This window comes from Pithys albifrons, chromosome Z (assembly GCF_047495875.1).
Source record: "Pithys albifrons albifrons isolate INPA30051 chromosome Z, PitAlb_v1, whole genome shotgun sequence".
NCBI classification, from domain to species: Eukaryota; Metazoa; Chordata; class Aves; order Passeriformes; family Thamnophilidae; genus Pithys; species Pithys albifrons.
The window spans coordinates 71,955,764-71,971,545 of record NC_092497.1 but is presented as its reverse complement, the minus strand read 5'-3'; the positions used below and the strand labels follow the sequence as shown (position 1 = coordinate 71,971,545).

At 40.6% G+C, this 15,782-nt stretch overlaps 1 protein-coding gene across 1 annotated transcript in view; it reads left to right on the top strand.

The window, feature by feature from the left end:
- The first annotated feature begins 535 nt into the window (after window positions 1–535).
- MLLT3 (MLLT3 super elongation complex subunit) overlaps window positions 536–15,782 on the top strand; it is a 105,619-nt gene continuing 90,372 nt past the window's right edge. The window contains exons 1-2 of the mRNA XM_071581193.1: window positions 536–761; window positions 1,240–1,420. Coding sequence (XP_071437294.1) covers window positions 750–761; window positions 1,240–1,420 — 193 coding nt within the window. The 5' untranslated portion in view covers window positions 536–749. The remainder of the gene's footprint in view (window positions 762–1,239; window positions 1,421–15,782) is intronic.

Genomic DNA, 15,782 nt, shown 5'->3' with positions numbered 1-15,782 from the left:
GATTCATCGGGGGCTTTTCAAAAACGTTTGTGACAATACACGAGGCAGTGTACCCTTGGCACACGGTGTCCAGGCGGGATGGCTGAAGGGCGGGATGGCTCCCGTTGGAAGGACGACTCCCGTTGGCGGGATGGCTCCCGCTGGAAGGACGACTCCCCTTGGCGGGACGACTCCCGTTGGTGTGATGCCTCCCGTTGGCGGGACGACTCCCGCTGGCGGGACGACTCCCGTCGGTGTGATGCCTCCCGTTGGCGGAACGACTCCCGTCGGTGTGATGCCTCCCGTTGGCGGGACGACTCCCGTCGGTGTGATGCCTCCCGTCGGTGTGATGCCTCCCGTTGGCGGCAGGTCCCGCGACGCCGGGCCCGGCGCGGGCGCGGCCTGTTCTTTAAGAGGGGCGGGGCGGGGCGGGGCCAGGTGGAGCGACTCGACGCCATTGGCTGTCGCGCCGCGCCGGTGCCGCCCCCCGGCCGTGCCCCACGCGCAGTGCTGCCCGGGGCGCGGCGCGCATGCGCGGGGCGGTGCGGGGGCCGGCGGCGCCGGGGTGGGCAGGGGCTGCGGCGGGAGCGCGGGGAGCCAAGCGGGGTCGGCGTCGCCGCAGCCGGCGGGAGCAGCGAACCAGAGGATGCCCGCCGCTCGCCCACCGCTCCTCTGCGCGTCCGCCATCTCCTTCACGGCCTCATGAATTAGGGCTGCGCGGTGGGGTGGGGGACGGCGGCGAGAGCCCCGGCGAAACCGGCGCCCCAGGCATGGCCAGCTCGGTGAGTGAGCACCGCGGGTCTCTCCCGCCCCTCCGTCCCGCGCTGCCCGGCGCTGCCAGGCACTCACCGCCGAGAAGGGGTTGACGTGAGCGGGAATTGCTCCTCGCGTGCAGCTTTCCCCGCGTCCCGCTGCTCCCGGCGGCGCGGCGCGCGCACGCACTTGGAGGGAGCCGCGGTCCTGTCGCCGCTCCGGGAAACGAACGCGGGGGCGCCGAGGGGAACGAGGTGCGGCCCTGACAGCGGCCCCCGGGTCGCCTCCCGGAGGCACGGAGAGCTCTTCTGCGCCCTCGCCTATGGGGCCGCGTTTTGTTGTTGCAGCGGTGCCTTTCTGTGGTCGCCTCCCGCCCTTACCGTGTTTGCGTGCGCTGAGCCGTGTGTCACCGCACCGCCCGCCCTGGCGCCGGGGTCCCCTCGGCCGCCCGCTCCATCCCCGCTTACCCGGGCGCTCACTGGGCGCTCGCCGCCTCTCCCCCCGCAGTGTGCCGTCCAGGTGAAGCTGGAGCTGGGGCACCGAGCCCAGGTGAGGAAGAAACCCACTGTGGAAGGCTTCACGCACGACTGGATGGTGTTTGTCAGAGGGCCTGAGCACAGCAACATCCAGCACTTCGTGGAGAAAGTCATCTTTCACCTGCACGAGAGCTTCCCCAGGCCGAAAAGAGGTAGGGAGGGCCGGGCCGTTTTCCTGCGGCCGCCGCCGGTACTCGGGTCTGGCGCGGGAGCGCTACAGCCGGCCCGGAGCGGGCGCAGCCGAGGGGTCTGTGCCGCTCTCCGTGGAGAACAAAAGCGGCCATCAATGTCGGGAGCCTTCTCCCGCCCCTCCTAGAGCTGTCCGGCGTCTGGAGGATCTCCTCTGTGCCCCTTCACGCACTTGTTGCCGCGGGGATGTCCACTCGCGGTTGCCCCCGGGGTCGGAAAGCTCGGCACGGCTGTAGATCTGCGTTCCGACTCCTGGTCTTTCAGCTTTGGGTGGACGGAATTGGCTTCTGTCTGGGTGTAGCTCTTCACTGGAGATTTTTGCCCACGTGCTACTTTCTTCTGGCTGGTGTTGCATTCTCTCCCGATGTATTGTGTGACTGGAAAAGGAATGTCTGGTCCTTGTGTTTGTAGTCCCCCAACACTCTGCTTGTTCATCCTCAGGGCTTCATTCTTTCGTGAGTACTTGAAAAGGTCTCAGAAGGTGTGTATGTGTGGTGCATATGTACCCATACAAGATGGGCTGGAAGACGTATAAGAAGCCTTTTGTTTTTAGGTCTGATTCCTTAGCCCTTGCAGTCTTGATTTTTGTAGTTAGGTTAGTTGAGGTAACAGTACAAATAAAAGAAGTCAACAGGTTTATATATCTATGCAGACACAATGCTTAGGAGTTATCTTTCATTTGGTCTGTAATCTTTATTGGCATCTAGTACTCCTCCAGTTCTTTAGAACAACACCATAATAAATCTCATCTGCTTAGAGCTAGGTGGGGATAAATTGAATGTTCAGAGAGCAAAAGACAGTAGAATTTTCAGTCTTGAGATAAAAAAGCTTTCTTTTGTGGCAGGGTAAAAACATACCTTTTGGTTTAATGTTTCTCAGTTGGAAGATACCAAGCTGTGGCTCTTTTTTTACATCAATTATTGTGTTTCCTCTAGAATACATTCATTTCCTTAGAGTGTAAGGATTACAGTATTTCAGCTGCAGGGTTTATCCTCTGAAATATAGGATTTTAATTCCCTTTTCTTTTCATAGTGTCATTTAATTTCTTTCATCTCTTGTCAACCAATGCAGTACTGCACAGTTTCCAGTGAATTAATTATATGCAATACTGCAATATTACTGATGCATTAAGTTGCCCAGATTGCCCTGTGGAGTCTTCCTCCTGCTTTCTTCTGTTTCCAAAAATAGTACCAAAAATCATGGCTTTAAGTTAGTCTAAATAGTTTTGCAGAAAAACTCCTGAGAATGGGTCTAAGCAGTCTAAACAGGCGAGATAGCATTATCTATATTCCGTGAATTAGGTGATGTATTGAAATCAGTAGTAGAAAGTACATTTAATACTTGAAGCTCTGTCTGCATGGGGGTGTTGGTGATCCTATCTGCTTTTATTATCCATGCTCTGTTTATTTACCTGGTGTCTGGCCTTCGGGAACATGAGTCTACTGCTCAGACTTCATTGCTAGTTGTGATGTGCAGCTTGCTAATACAAATATAGTTTAGGATTTTTGCAGGTGAAAGATACATGATTTACTATTTGAAGTGTTTTGTGTCTCCAGCTGTTGAGTTCAGTTATGCATTCATTTAAACCATTGTTTTAAAGTGTTTATTTTAGGGTTTTGTGGGTATGCATCATTTTCATGATGTGGCAACTGCTGGGAAAGGTGCCAGTTTATATAGCCCAGGAGGGCACTTGTACTGTGCTTTCACATGGCTTGGATTGTAGGAGAACTAGGAGCCACTCCCATCCAGCAGAACATAACTTGGATGGCATGCACTCCCTTCACTTCTGGGCTTTGCTTAGCCTCCTAAAACTACAACAATGAGTGAAAAAATAGATGGTGAAGAAATTTCAGGTCCCTAAAATCAGTGTGAGAGCGATCTATGTATAAATTGCCTAGAACATTTTCTGCTATTCAGAAGTGTTTGGAAGGGTGGTGGTGATGTGTGTCTTGTAAATGGGAGCCTCTTGTTTGTCTTTCTAATTTAGAAATACAGATAAAATTTCAGATGGAAGTATTCTAAGGTGTCCTTTTCTTTCTGTAGGTCATTGCTACTAGTTTGGTTTGTTACCTTACGTGTTGCATATTTAACAACAAGACATGCATGTGTGTGGTGTTACTCAAACTACCTCTTTTCCATCACTTCCTCTGAAGCTGTATACTTTATTATTTTAGTACAGGGTAAAGTAACCACTTGGAGATACTCAGTTCACAAACTACTCGTGAGCATGCTGAAGTTAGGTGTGCAATGTTAATCAAAAGCTAGTACTAGCATACTGACAAGCCATAATAAGACCTAGTTTTCTGGTAAATGTTCTTTTTATCTCTAGATTCATGATGAGAATGGCTGCTCTAACAGGTATGCTTGTTAGGAAAAGTTCTAATTCATTAAACCTATCTGTGAAGCTCATGGATCAATTTCAAAATAATAAATCAACGGGCTCTCATAGGTGTTAATATCTCATAATGTATTTCTGCTGCTAGATTACCTTTTGTTGGGGGCATAGTAATACCAAACACCAAGGGAAGAAAGAGGTAAGTTATTGGCAGGTCATTGAATTACATGTTTACGGGGATAGCTGGATAAACTGTTACTTTGCCAGCTGCAACTATGTCATTGCTTGTCTATTCTGCTTTTGCTAGAAATTTTGGAAATACAGAGGTTGCTGATAACTTTGCAAAGGTGCATCCAAAATGTTTGCTCTGCTAATAGTCGCTGGCAGAGCAAGCAGGGTCCTGTGCTCCAAAGTTGTGTAGTTTTAAGGGCAACATAGCTAGGAATGTTTCAGTCTTTGGAGTGCAGAGCAGGTTGGATTGTGTGTAGGTAGGATGGAAGAGTGATGGTGACTAAAAGGAAACAACATGTAGATAAGCTGTAGTAACCTAATAAAATAATACCCTTCATCTTTCTGTCTCACCTTAAAATGCTGAGCTTGGCAAAAGTTTTACTGATTTCTGTGCCTTATGGTGACCAAATGCTTCAGTTTATCCTTGCATGGTGGAGCATACAGGCATTTGCAGTGACTGGTGGCTCTTCTTTCAGCCCATTTAATGGTCTGCTCTTGCTGTCTGATTTCATGGGGTTGGTAGCTATAAGACTGCTTGTCCTGTTAGACTCATGGTCAGACTCAGTTTTGAGTAGTATTTGCAAGACAAAAGCTCTCTAGAATGATCATGCAATCACAAATACTGCTGTTTTCAAATCTTGTTTATGTGTGTGCTGATGTAAATGGGTTAAGAGATGATACAGGAAATTTCTAAGATTCTAGATTTATTTCAAAACATGTGCTGTTTATTTTTCATTATTCATGTGAAGGAAATATGTGTAGAAGTGTGGTATTTTAAAGCATGACTGTGAAACAAGGTCTGTCACCAGGTTCTGATTAGTTTTGATTTGCTGCTATAGTGCTCTGAAAAAGGAGCTGTTGTTCCTGTGAGATAATGTGTCTCGTTACTTGTATGAATGTTAAGCAATGTAGAAATACTTTCTCTTTCTTCTTGCCTAAGAATGCTTGGTGGTCTGCAACAGCAGCCTGACTTACTATTTCTCTTACAGTATTTCAGTTGGATAAGGAAACACACATTTTGTGTTTTGATGACTTGTAAGCACAGCCCAAAACCTACATTTGAAACTAGGGTGTTCTGAGTGGTTCTGTTTCTGTTAATCAGTGATGCATTTTGACAAACTAAATTTTTCTCATTAAAGAAAAAACGGGTGGGCAGTATTTATGTGCTAATAATTTAGCCAATATGAAAATACTGGTTTGGATGCCAGAATCTTGGAACTTGAAAAGCAGAAGATGTTGCTTTCCTCTGTAGAGCTGAGAGCAACAACGCTTAGGGCATCTCTTAGTTCAGGAATCCGGTTTACAATGATAGGCCAAGGTGATGGAAGTGAAGCTGCTTGACATTCAACTACAGGATGGACCATAATATTCTTCTAGAAAGTTCTTATTTCCAGTATTGGTTGTTTTCATTTAGATTGTCTGTTAGTGCAGAGTGAGACTTAATGGACCATACCATTTTGAAATAGAATTAGCTACTGTTAAAGATGCTTTTTGCTTTTAAACGCTAACTGTAAAAGAAAATATTTTTGTGCTCTATTTAAAGTCACCGAGTATTAATTCTATTAATTTTAGTAAACCAAGTGGTTTAATGATGGGGACCCATAAGCAGCTGCTTTCCAGATGACTTAAGTTTTCCCTTTGTACCAGCTACTGCAGGAAGACTGTCAAGATCACTAAACAGGCAGTCAGTTTTCTGCTGTGTGTTTTAGTAGGATATTTAGCTACACTTGTAAGAACTTAGCTCTGTTCTGTTTTGGTTTTTTCCTTTGAAATTTGCCTTAGCGTAACCATCTTTGTGTGATAGGCACATGGGACTTTCTTTCCCATTAGAGTAACAGATATAGGTTTGGTACTGCATCTTTTAGGGCAATTGTTGCTATTTTAGTTGCAAAGTGGTGGTGTTACTTGCTGTTACAGTAAAATCAAAAGTGAGCAATTCAGATCTATAGAAAAACCCTGTGACACTTAGCTATCAGCCAGAAGCAGCAAGGAGCTCAGCTGCTGCTGGCTGATAGGGAGGTGGTTTACTCCCCAAGAATTCACATAGTAGGAATTCACAAGACTCTGCAGGTGCACAAAGATAGCCAGGATGAAATAATATAAACATGGGACTTGTGTGGTGGTGTGTAACTCTTTTAGCCAATAAGCTGTAGTCCTAACCCTATACAAACTGTGTGCTTTGTGTAATAAAATGTCTTCACTATGAATCTCATAGATTGTGTGGAGTCCAGTTCCTCTGCCGTTTATTTTTAGTTTACTTTAGTTACTAATGTTACTCATCAGTGGATTTAAGCTGTGGCCACATGAAACATCTGATACCTAGTGGCAAACTTCATTTGTTTAACAGGAAACTCCTGAGACTTAATTTTGTTACTACTTTAACAGGGTGGATAGCTTTGAGAATACACACTTGTTTTCAAGTGTACTTTCTAATTCAGTGCAACGCAAATCACAAGGGCATTTCACAGTTATCTTTTTCCAAATAAAACACGAAGAGTTTGAATGTAGGGAGGCTATCAAGTTGCATACTTACATAAATGACATCAATAAATAATTGGTGGCCTTGATGTTAAGATGGTACTTTTATAGGAAACCCTGTTTCTAATAAATAATTTCCCTTCATTAATTTGTCTCTAAAAATGATCACATTCTATGTCAATGTTTAGGCTTTATTTAGAAGTATGCAGAAGTATTTAGAAGTATTCGTTCCTAGATTGGGCAGTGTACATGTGTTTTGTGAGTATACTAATCCAATGATCCTTTTTGATGAGAAGTGATTTGCTGACTGCTAAGACTTGCATTGCATTGGACTTAAATGAAGTTAAACACAGACTGAAGTGTGACAATGGGCTCTTACACTTGCTCAAGATATGCAGTGTCTGTGTATTCTGCAGTACTTGACTGTGGCAAGACAGGAATAACAAGGCTCTTACATCCTCCAGTGTTAAAAACTTAATTTTTTCAGTTTACTTGCAAGGGTTTTTTTGTATGGTTTAATTCTGTGATTTATGTTTTCAATGTGTGCTTTTTTTTTTTCGCTTTCCTTCATGGAATGGATGTGTCGTTTCAACTAGATTTCTTCCCTCTGCAAGCATGTTTCCACAATGAGAAATGCTGATTTCTGTCAGAACTGCCAGTCAGTTCTGACTTTCTTAAGTCTTAAAAGATGGGCTTTGGTTATTTATTTCACTTTGGGTTTAATTCACATAGAATTTAGTTGCTGAAACTGTATTTTTAGTTTTAAGAAGCTCTGGTTATGTTTTACTAAAGCTACAATATTAGTAACTCTCTGATAATAACTCTTTCAGATCTTGATTTCAGGGATGTCGTACACAACATTTTTGGATAGCTGTAGACTTTTACTCACTTGAAGTGCAGAAAACCAGACTGTTTGTGTAGGATCTACTGTATCACTTTTTGTAGTAAGATGAGGAGGAAGATACCTCATTGCTGAAATTGGTAGACACTTTAATTTGTTAGCATTTCTTTGAGAAAATGAAAACAACTGAGTTGTTTGCTACTTATTATTATGGGTCTATTTACTTATATGCAGTTTTTATTCTTAGAAAGATAGATGTGTAAGAAATGTTTAAACCATGTATTTAAAATTACAGATTAGACAATCTGAACTATCAGTATAATTATGTCTGTTAAGACGTAGTAAGCTGTAAAATATTGGATATTTGATTTTTGTTGTGATTTTTTTATGGTGCTGTTCTTGTAATAATGTTATGCAGTATAGGTAGAGTTGTGTTTTGGTATTTTGTTTGAGATTTCTTGGTGGCATTTTTGTTGTGTTTTTTTTTTTTTTACATTCGAGTTGTGAAGAAAAATGTTAAAGGGAAGAGGGTTATTCTGTCCTTTTTTCTAATAGAATCTGTAGAAGAGACTGACAACTTGATAGTTGCAACCTGTAAAGCCTGTTGATAATGCTTGCAATAGCTGGAGAAAACACAGGTTAATTTATAAATGTTTGATCCAGAATTAAGTCTATAGGCTGCTGAAGTTTGACTGCATTAATTTTGTGAGACGTGTGATGAATACTTGCAATTTTAAACCAGCAGAATTCAGTTCATGTGCTATCAATCCTCTTTCTTCATTTCCTGGTAGCGATTGACAGGCATATATGAAGACATAGAACAATCAAATTCTAGCACTTGTATATGTTTGCTTGAAAATTGATTTCTCATCTTGTTATGAAACAGCTTGTAATTGAAGATGTTTCTTTTTGTGTGTTTGTTGGCTTTTCCTAGTATATAAAGGACTGGAAGAACAGACTGGCATTTAAAATATTTGTATGTTTACTTAAATATTTGTGTGGGAATTAATTTTAAAATTAAATGTATGTATATTTGTCATCAGAGAGTTTATTACCAGTATTGTTGGCTTAATTCTCTCCCTTGTTTGCCAGATATGGGCTGTATCACACTGTCAGTCCTGTGCTGAGCTCCTTCACTGGCTCTGGCTCTCTTGAGAATCACAGATTTGTTTCTTTGAGCTCTGCGGAAGAGCCCAGTGGTGCTGGATAAGTTTGATTTTAAAATTTGTGCACACTGTGGTGACAGAGGTCTTAACGCTGTAATTTCATGTAATGGTAGATCAAATCTGGTTTCTTTTAAATGCCGCTTGGACATACTCTAAGCACTGATGCATATAAATTGCCATTGTAGGATTTCAGTAACTTCTCCATAATTCTCTGTGAGAAAGAATATGCCTATACACAGTAGGATGTGTGTATTTTTCATAGGGCATCTTTATCATGGGGGTAAATACCAGGATACGTATTTCTCTTGTCACATGGTTATGATGGCAAAGATTAAGTTGCAAACTGCATTATTATATATAACAAGACAAAAAAACCAGCCCAGTGAGCAATGTGGGGTGAATTGATTTTGCTGATGGCTGTTAGGATACTGAGTGGTTTACAGTAAGTCTGAATTGGCTACTTGTGCCTGCTGTTCTAAAGCTTGTACAGAAAAACACTGAATTCCATGAGACACTAATAGTTTTGCTTGTTCTAGATAAGAGTAGTGTGAACATAACATCTATCCTGAAATGGGTTGATAGACAAGGCTTGTGGGGGAAATTGAGAACTTTTTCTGTATACTTATAGGGAGACAGTATTTTACCTTTCATTTGCTAACTTTAAATAGCAAGTTAACCAGAAGGGAATAATGTGGAGATTCAGTGGAAACAGAACTACTTGATATAGTGGCTGGAGACCGGGGACCAGGGTGTTTTCTATTGTGTGTGGAAAAATGGCAGGTGTTTGGTTTTACTCAGGGCAGCCTTTCTGGTAATGGACAGTGGAACTTTTCCTTATGAATTTTGATTGATAAGTATTAAATGGGAAAATGGCATTTTAGTTCCTCTTGTTACCCAGTACCAGACTCTATAATGTATAATAACAGAAAAAGTATTTTCACATTTCATCTTACATAATGAAAATTCCAAATGAATTGTGGAATTTGGTAAAAATTTACACAGGTTTTGTCATCACAGCACCTATCATCATGGTTTACTGAAAAGCAGGAAAGAGGTGGATTAAACCTGAAATCTTGTGTGCTCTCTAAACATGGAGATGCCCAGGTCTGGTGTAATACTCAAGAGCAGGTATTGTTAACTAGCATACTGCCACGTGATTTTTATTTTTTTTGTGGCTTTGTTTTTTTTTTCTTTGGTTGATTTGGTGGAGGGCTTTTTTGTTTTGTTTTGGTTTTGGTTTTTTGCTTTTTTTACCCAACCTTGGGACACACCGTATTTATGGACTTGCTTGGTTTCTTTAAATGACATAATATGACTGCAAAAAAACCCAAAACTGTGAAAAAGTTTATTGAAATGTGTACAGTTGTAGTAGTGAGATAGAAATCAGTCTCCAGTCTATTTGTATGAAAAGATTGTAATGAAAGTGACTTTTAAATTATTCTAACAAAGTATTTCATTGTATACCCCTAAACATATAAACCTGACAGGCTTTCACTTTTAAAGGAAGGGCATGTCCTTGCCATGTGTTTTTATGCTGATGTTGTATTTTAGCTCTGTGAGAAGGTAAACTTCTATTGGGGATCTAAGTGGACACTAATGAGCACAGATTTGTGCTTTTCAGCCAGATCCAGTGCTCACCCCTTTGCAGCCAATATCCAATTTCTGCCTTTCATTAGAGGACTGCTTAGTAACTGAATGTGCTGCTTAGGATCCAGCCCCTGTGCATCGTTGTGCGCTCGCTTGCCAGTCTGCGTCTCCCCGGGCTCAGTGGTTTTGTTTTGCTGACTACCGGCTCAGCAAGCACTGCATTCCAGAGCTTGGCTCCAGTGCAGCAGAGGCAGCGTGGGAGGGACCTCGCAGTAACCCAATGGACAGACGGGAAGGAGGCAGAGATGGACATCTGCCGCCAATGTGTGGGATCCCAGTTTTTGAGAAATGCGAAGGAAAGTTGGGGAAGGGTTTTGGTGTGTTTAGAGACTGAATGCAGGAAGTATTTTGGTAAATTGTTCCATTGATTTAGTAGCTGACTAGAGGATAGAAGTGCAGTTGTACTAGTTTTGGGCAAAGTTACTTATATAAAAAAACTCCAACAGGTAAACTTTAGACATCTAAAAACTAATGAGCAAGGCATTGGCATGAGCCATGGCAAAGAATAAAGAGATAATGATAAGAGTAAGACCTAGAAAGTGTAGACATGTTTTAAAAAGGGGAAAAATCTCAAAAAGTTTTATCTAGCCTCTTGTTTAAAATACAATCTCTGTAGAACTGTCTGTTTGCTGTACTGAAGTCAGAAAATATTGTTCATGTGAATTCCGCTGTATTGGTTCATGAAGGTTCCTACTCTGTTTTGATGCTGCTACAATGAAGGTTATGCCTCTTGGAACTGCAGCGGTTTGTTCCTGTCTGCAATAAAATTCCTGCTTTGTTAGGATTGAAAAGCTTTTTGGCGCTCAAATTATTATGTCTTTGCCAGGCTGTCACTAATTTTTCTGAAGTGTTTTTAACTAAGTGTGTGGCTTATCTGAGTTTTGTAAATGTTTCCATTTGTATCTAGCAAATATTCTAGAATAGAAAGTCCAGCTTAAATTTGGTGAGGCTTTTTTGCCACTTTCACTGGAGCCAGGTTTTACCTTGTTTCTGCAGAATATTGCTGGGATGTTTTCTCGACAAGAAGTATTTGACCCATAATTTATAGTCTATTCAGTAGTTCTTTACAGTTAGGTTAATTGCAGTAGTAATATAGCAATACAATTGCATCTCCTTGTTATTTGAAGGATATATTTAGGAAGACTTCTCAGACTGTAAATATATTTTTTTGAGATTGATCTTAGTGTGAGACTTCTTTACTTAAGTGAAAGGCAAATATAACACATAAATGTATTCTCTTATTTTGTGTTCTTAGACTGTTGTCCTCTCTGTGCAAGTACGGGGAAGTAACAGCCCCCAACCGGTCTCCGTAATTACCTAGTGTGCTTTCTTTTAACAGTATTGGCTTTTATTTTTCTTCAGTGCTATTCTCTCTATAATTCTTCTCCAGATATTTCTTTTTAATAAAAGAAATTATTTACAGCTAACTTAAAAAATGCTGTAAGGTTTTTGTCTGTAAATTAGTGTGAAGCAGCTCCATCCAAATTTTTTCAAGTGCCTTTGGCAATTTTGTGCAAATACAGCAAGACCAGGCCTTGAACCTAAATCAAGTAAAGTAGTTGGTGTCAGTCAAATGCCTCAGGTTGCTGCTGCAGACTCTGCTGTCCTGCCCCAGCAATGCTCTTTCTAGTGGATATTACTAGAAAGTAAATAGAAACAAATTGGCTTCTATGAAGCACATCTACATTGGATTACTTCCTTGAATTTGTGATATAATAGAGGAAAAGTCAAACAACTGCTTCAGATCTTTCAGGTTTTGAAACAAAAGTTTAGTTGTAGTAGTCTACAATCTTAGTCTCCAGGGGTGGTCCCTTATGTTTTTGTCTTAATGCCTGAACCGAAATTCTACATTAGTTGAAATACTATTAAACTACTTCTAGATTGACATTCTAAGCATGTAGTGAAAAGTAGCTGTTGTGTTTCTGGTGGAATATTTAAATTTTTTTGTAATTTTTTTTCCTTTTAATTTGTGTTTGAGTAGTTTAGGTATAGACAATGTGTGCCTAGACAATGGAAAGTTTTACATTTTGGTTTCAATTTCTTCCTTTGCAGTCTGTCCTTAGGTCTAGATAATAGCATTTTCTTGATTTAAATATGAATTAACCTTTGGTTTATAAATGAGGTTAATGATACATTTTATACATATATATTCGTTTAAGCTATAGAACTGGCACATTATCTGTAAATGTGTTTATATGTATTGAAGTTTGAGTCATTACAACTTTTTTTTAACTTGAACAATAAGTGGGTTTGTGTTGCCATAAAAGTCTGTAAAAAAGACTCCAAGCCAAGTTTTGTAGGAGATAAGATAATGGGCAGGCACTTTAATGAGCAACCCCGCTCATCCAGGAATACATTGACGCGTGTGCAAGCTCTAAGTTCTATAGCTTTTATAATATAACCTATCCAATCACTACTGTCCACATGTCCAGTTCCACCTCTGTCCCCTCCCAGTTCCCACCCCTGTTGAATTGGGGCTGGGGTTGTTGGGACCCTCTGTCTTCATCCACCTCCTCTTCTTCAGCACACAAAGGTCTCTTGGACACTCTCCAGGGCTTCAGGTCATGCCGCTCCATGTTTATGTTCTCTTCTGATATGCTTTAATCTGGTACCTTGAGGAACAGACTAAATAGCTGGCAGATCTTAGCTGCCTGTTCTGGAGCAGGGGTAGAGATAGAAGGACTTTATGCTACAAGTTGCTAAATATTAATTCACTAAAATCTACAGCATTACATCTACTGTGTTCCTAAAATCTACAAAATATGAAAATTGAAAAATTAAAAAAACCCCTTTCGGCATCATTTGGAACTTCATGAAGTGATTAGATCAGTTTGTTTACCTTAAGACTTCAATCACTTAATCTAAACTCAGAAAATTTCTCTAAGATTTGTTTATTGAACAATTTTATTCTCAAATAAAGAAAACTGGCATCTGAATCTTTGAATGAAAAAAACCAAAGTAAATGAATGTTGATTAAGACTTGCATGCAATCAGGCTCTAGAAATAAGGCTTCTCTTTTCTGTTGTCCCTAGAGCATTGTTTTCTGTCATATATTTTATGCAGCTTCTTGTAATGTACATTAGTATTATAGAACTGCTCTCTAAACCACTTCTATAATAGTTTTCACACCACCAGTGTGGAGGCCCAATGATTTAACTGCAAATTAAGAATACACTAAGTAAAAAATGCCTCCAGCAATGGACAGATATGGGATTGAAAAGCTTTTGCTGTTTTCCTTCTGAAAGTTAGGAAGATTGGCCTTCATAAAAATTATTCAAAATTACTAAATGATCACAAAAGCCATGTTTTTTTCAAAAGTGCCACCAAAGAATGGGTGGAGGAAAGAAAAAAATCAGGAAAGTGTATTCATTAAAGGTTACTCTTCCTTTTTTGATACTCTCTTTATTGGCTCAACCATTTCCTTGCTAGGGATCACCAGGTTGATAAGAATATGGACTTGAATATGATGTAATTTTTCTTCTTCTTCTTCTTCAATTTTTTTTTTTTAGGATGTTGCTGATTTTATGTAGCACCTCTAAAGCCTGTGAATTCATTCTGTGAAGAGAAAAAATGTGACCTGGGACATGTGCCTCATTTATGCAAATTGTATCTCAAGAGTAGAGAGTCCATAATTCTAATTTAATATTACTCTTGTGTGTTTACATTCTTGTCTGCCTGTGCACAGTAGGAATTACTGGCTAAACTTTTTTAGCCTCCCACCAAAAAACAGCAGACACTTAATATAACAAGAAGTTCAAAGATGTCCTGGACATTTTCTGTGTCCACACCAATGTGAATTATGTTCCTCTAATAATGTTTTATTGGGCCAACATGTAAGTTTCTCACATCTAAAAAGATACAATAATCAGTCTTCAATTTGTTCCACTTAATCTCTGCTGAATTCCAGGTTGCTGAGGAGGGGAAAAAAGTTTTGGTGGAAGTAGGCAGGGGGACAACCCTATAACCCTTTAAATTTCTCAAAGATATTTCATGATTATCAAAAAACATGTTGGTACAGCAAGAACCATCTTCCCCTGCTTAAATGTGCAGAGTATCCTTTCATAATATAAATAATACTATGAAGATAAAATACATCTGTGTAAATCCTCATAGTTGCCTGTCAATATATTTGTAATTTGTTACTGACAATATCAGTATCTTAAAGGGAAAGGTTACGTCTTTGCTTCCTCTGCAGGCTTTGGCAGTTTCAGCATTTCCCTCTACAAGTTATGATTATTTCCCCACTTTTTCTTTGCCATCCACAGAAGAAGGGGGGTGAGCTGAATGTTCAAGCAGGAAAATGTGCTTCCTGAAAACTTGCAGAAAGTGCTGGGGAATCAGGTCTAATGTGCCTTATGCCCCGTCTTCTCAGGATGTCTGTATCTCTGCCTTCTGTGAGGCAGTGTTGATTTAAACCATTGCTGTATCTTCCCTGTGTTTGTTCTAAGTCACTTTCAAATGTAATCATTCCAGTGCTAAGATCTTGGTGTGCTCATGCTTGAACATGTGGGAATTGAAATGCTTTATTTTCCTTCTGTGTCTTCTGGAAATTAGGTTTTTTTAGCATTGCTCTACAATGGCTTTGAAGGCCTAGAGACAAGGTGGAATATCAAAGGGCTACAGGAATTCAGCCATAATTGTTTTATGGCTTAACAGAAATCAGCCCTATTTGTATAGTTAGCATAGATAATGGCTGTGATTTGACAATTTGGTGCCATTTATATCCACCATAAAAATAATAACAAAATGTTAAAGGGGTATTTTGGAAGCAGGAACTAAGCTGTAAATGCTAATTGCTTCTCCATTTTCTCATAGGAACAAAAAGGAGACAGAGTTTAGAAGGCTTTCTACTGAAGCAAAGTTAAAAAGGACTTTGTCTACTTCAAGGGTACTTGGTACTGTACTTGCACTGCGGAATTCCACGTTTGTTTTCTCCTTTAGTACTGGATCACAGCATTCAAAATAAACTTAGATTAAAATGAACTTAGCTGCTAATAAGTCAGAAGGAAAATTCATGCAAACTTAGGTAGTGGTATGAGTAAGTAGTCAAAGCAATCTGACTTCTATAAAACTGGAAATAGTTGATTTTTGTGAGTATAAGCTTGATGCCCTTGTTGTTTTCTGGAAGTCCTGCTCCAAATTATTTGTCCAGGTACCATTTGTGACTGAAAAGTTAAGCGTTCAGATCAGAAACTGTAGTTTGAAACTTTCTTGGTTGCTTAGGGAAGCAGTCTTGAAAATGTGTTGGTACTCTTATTTGAAAAACAGGACTTAGAAAGCACTGGATTCCCATAACGGAGTTTTTGGGTCCTCTATGTTGATAAGCATCTTGTGACAGTAACTTATTTGCATTTGTCTTGCTACTCATTTGGCTGTACAGAGTACTCTGAACATGTGCATATGTTTGTGGGGTTATTCCAGAGCCCAGGGTAGGAGAGTGATGTAGGGAAGAAATGTTCTCCGAGATACCATTCAGTGACTTGTGGTAACAGCAAGTGCTGTAAGATCATTACGTCATAGGCAAAAAGTAGGATTTAAAGAGATGTGAGTTGACATTGACACAAATACCAGGTGGGACAACCTGTTGCCGTGTCTCCATACATGTCAAAGGAGATACGGAACTGCAG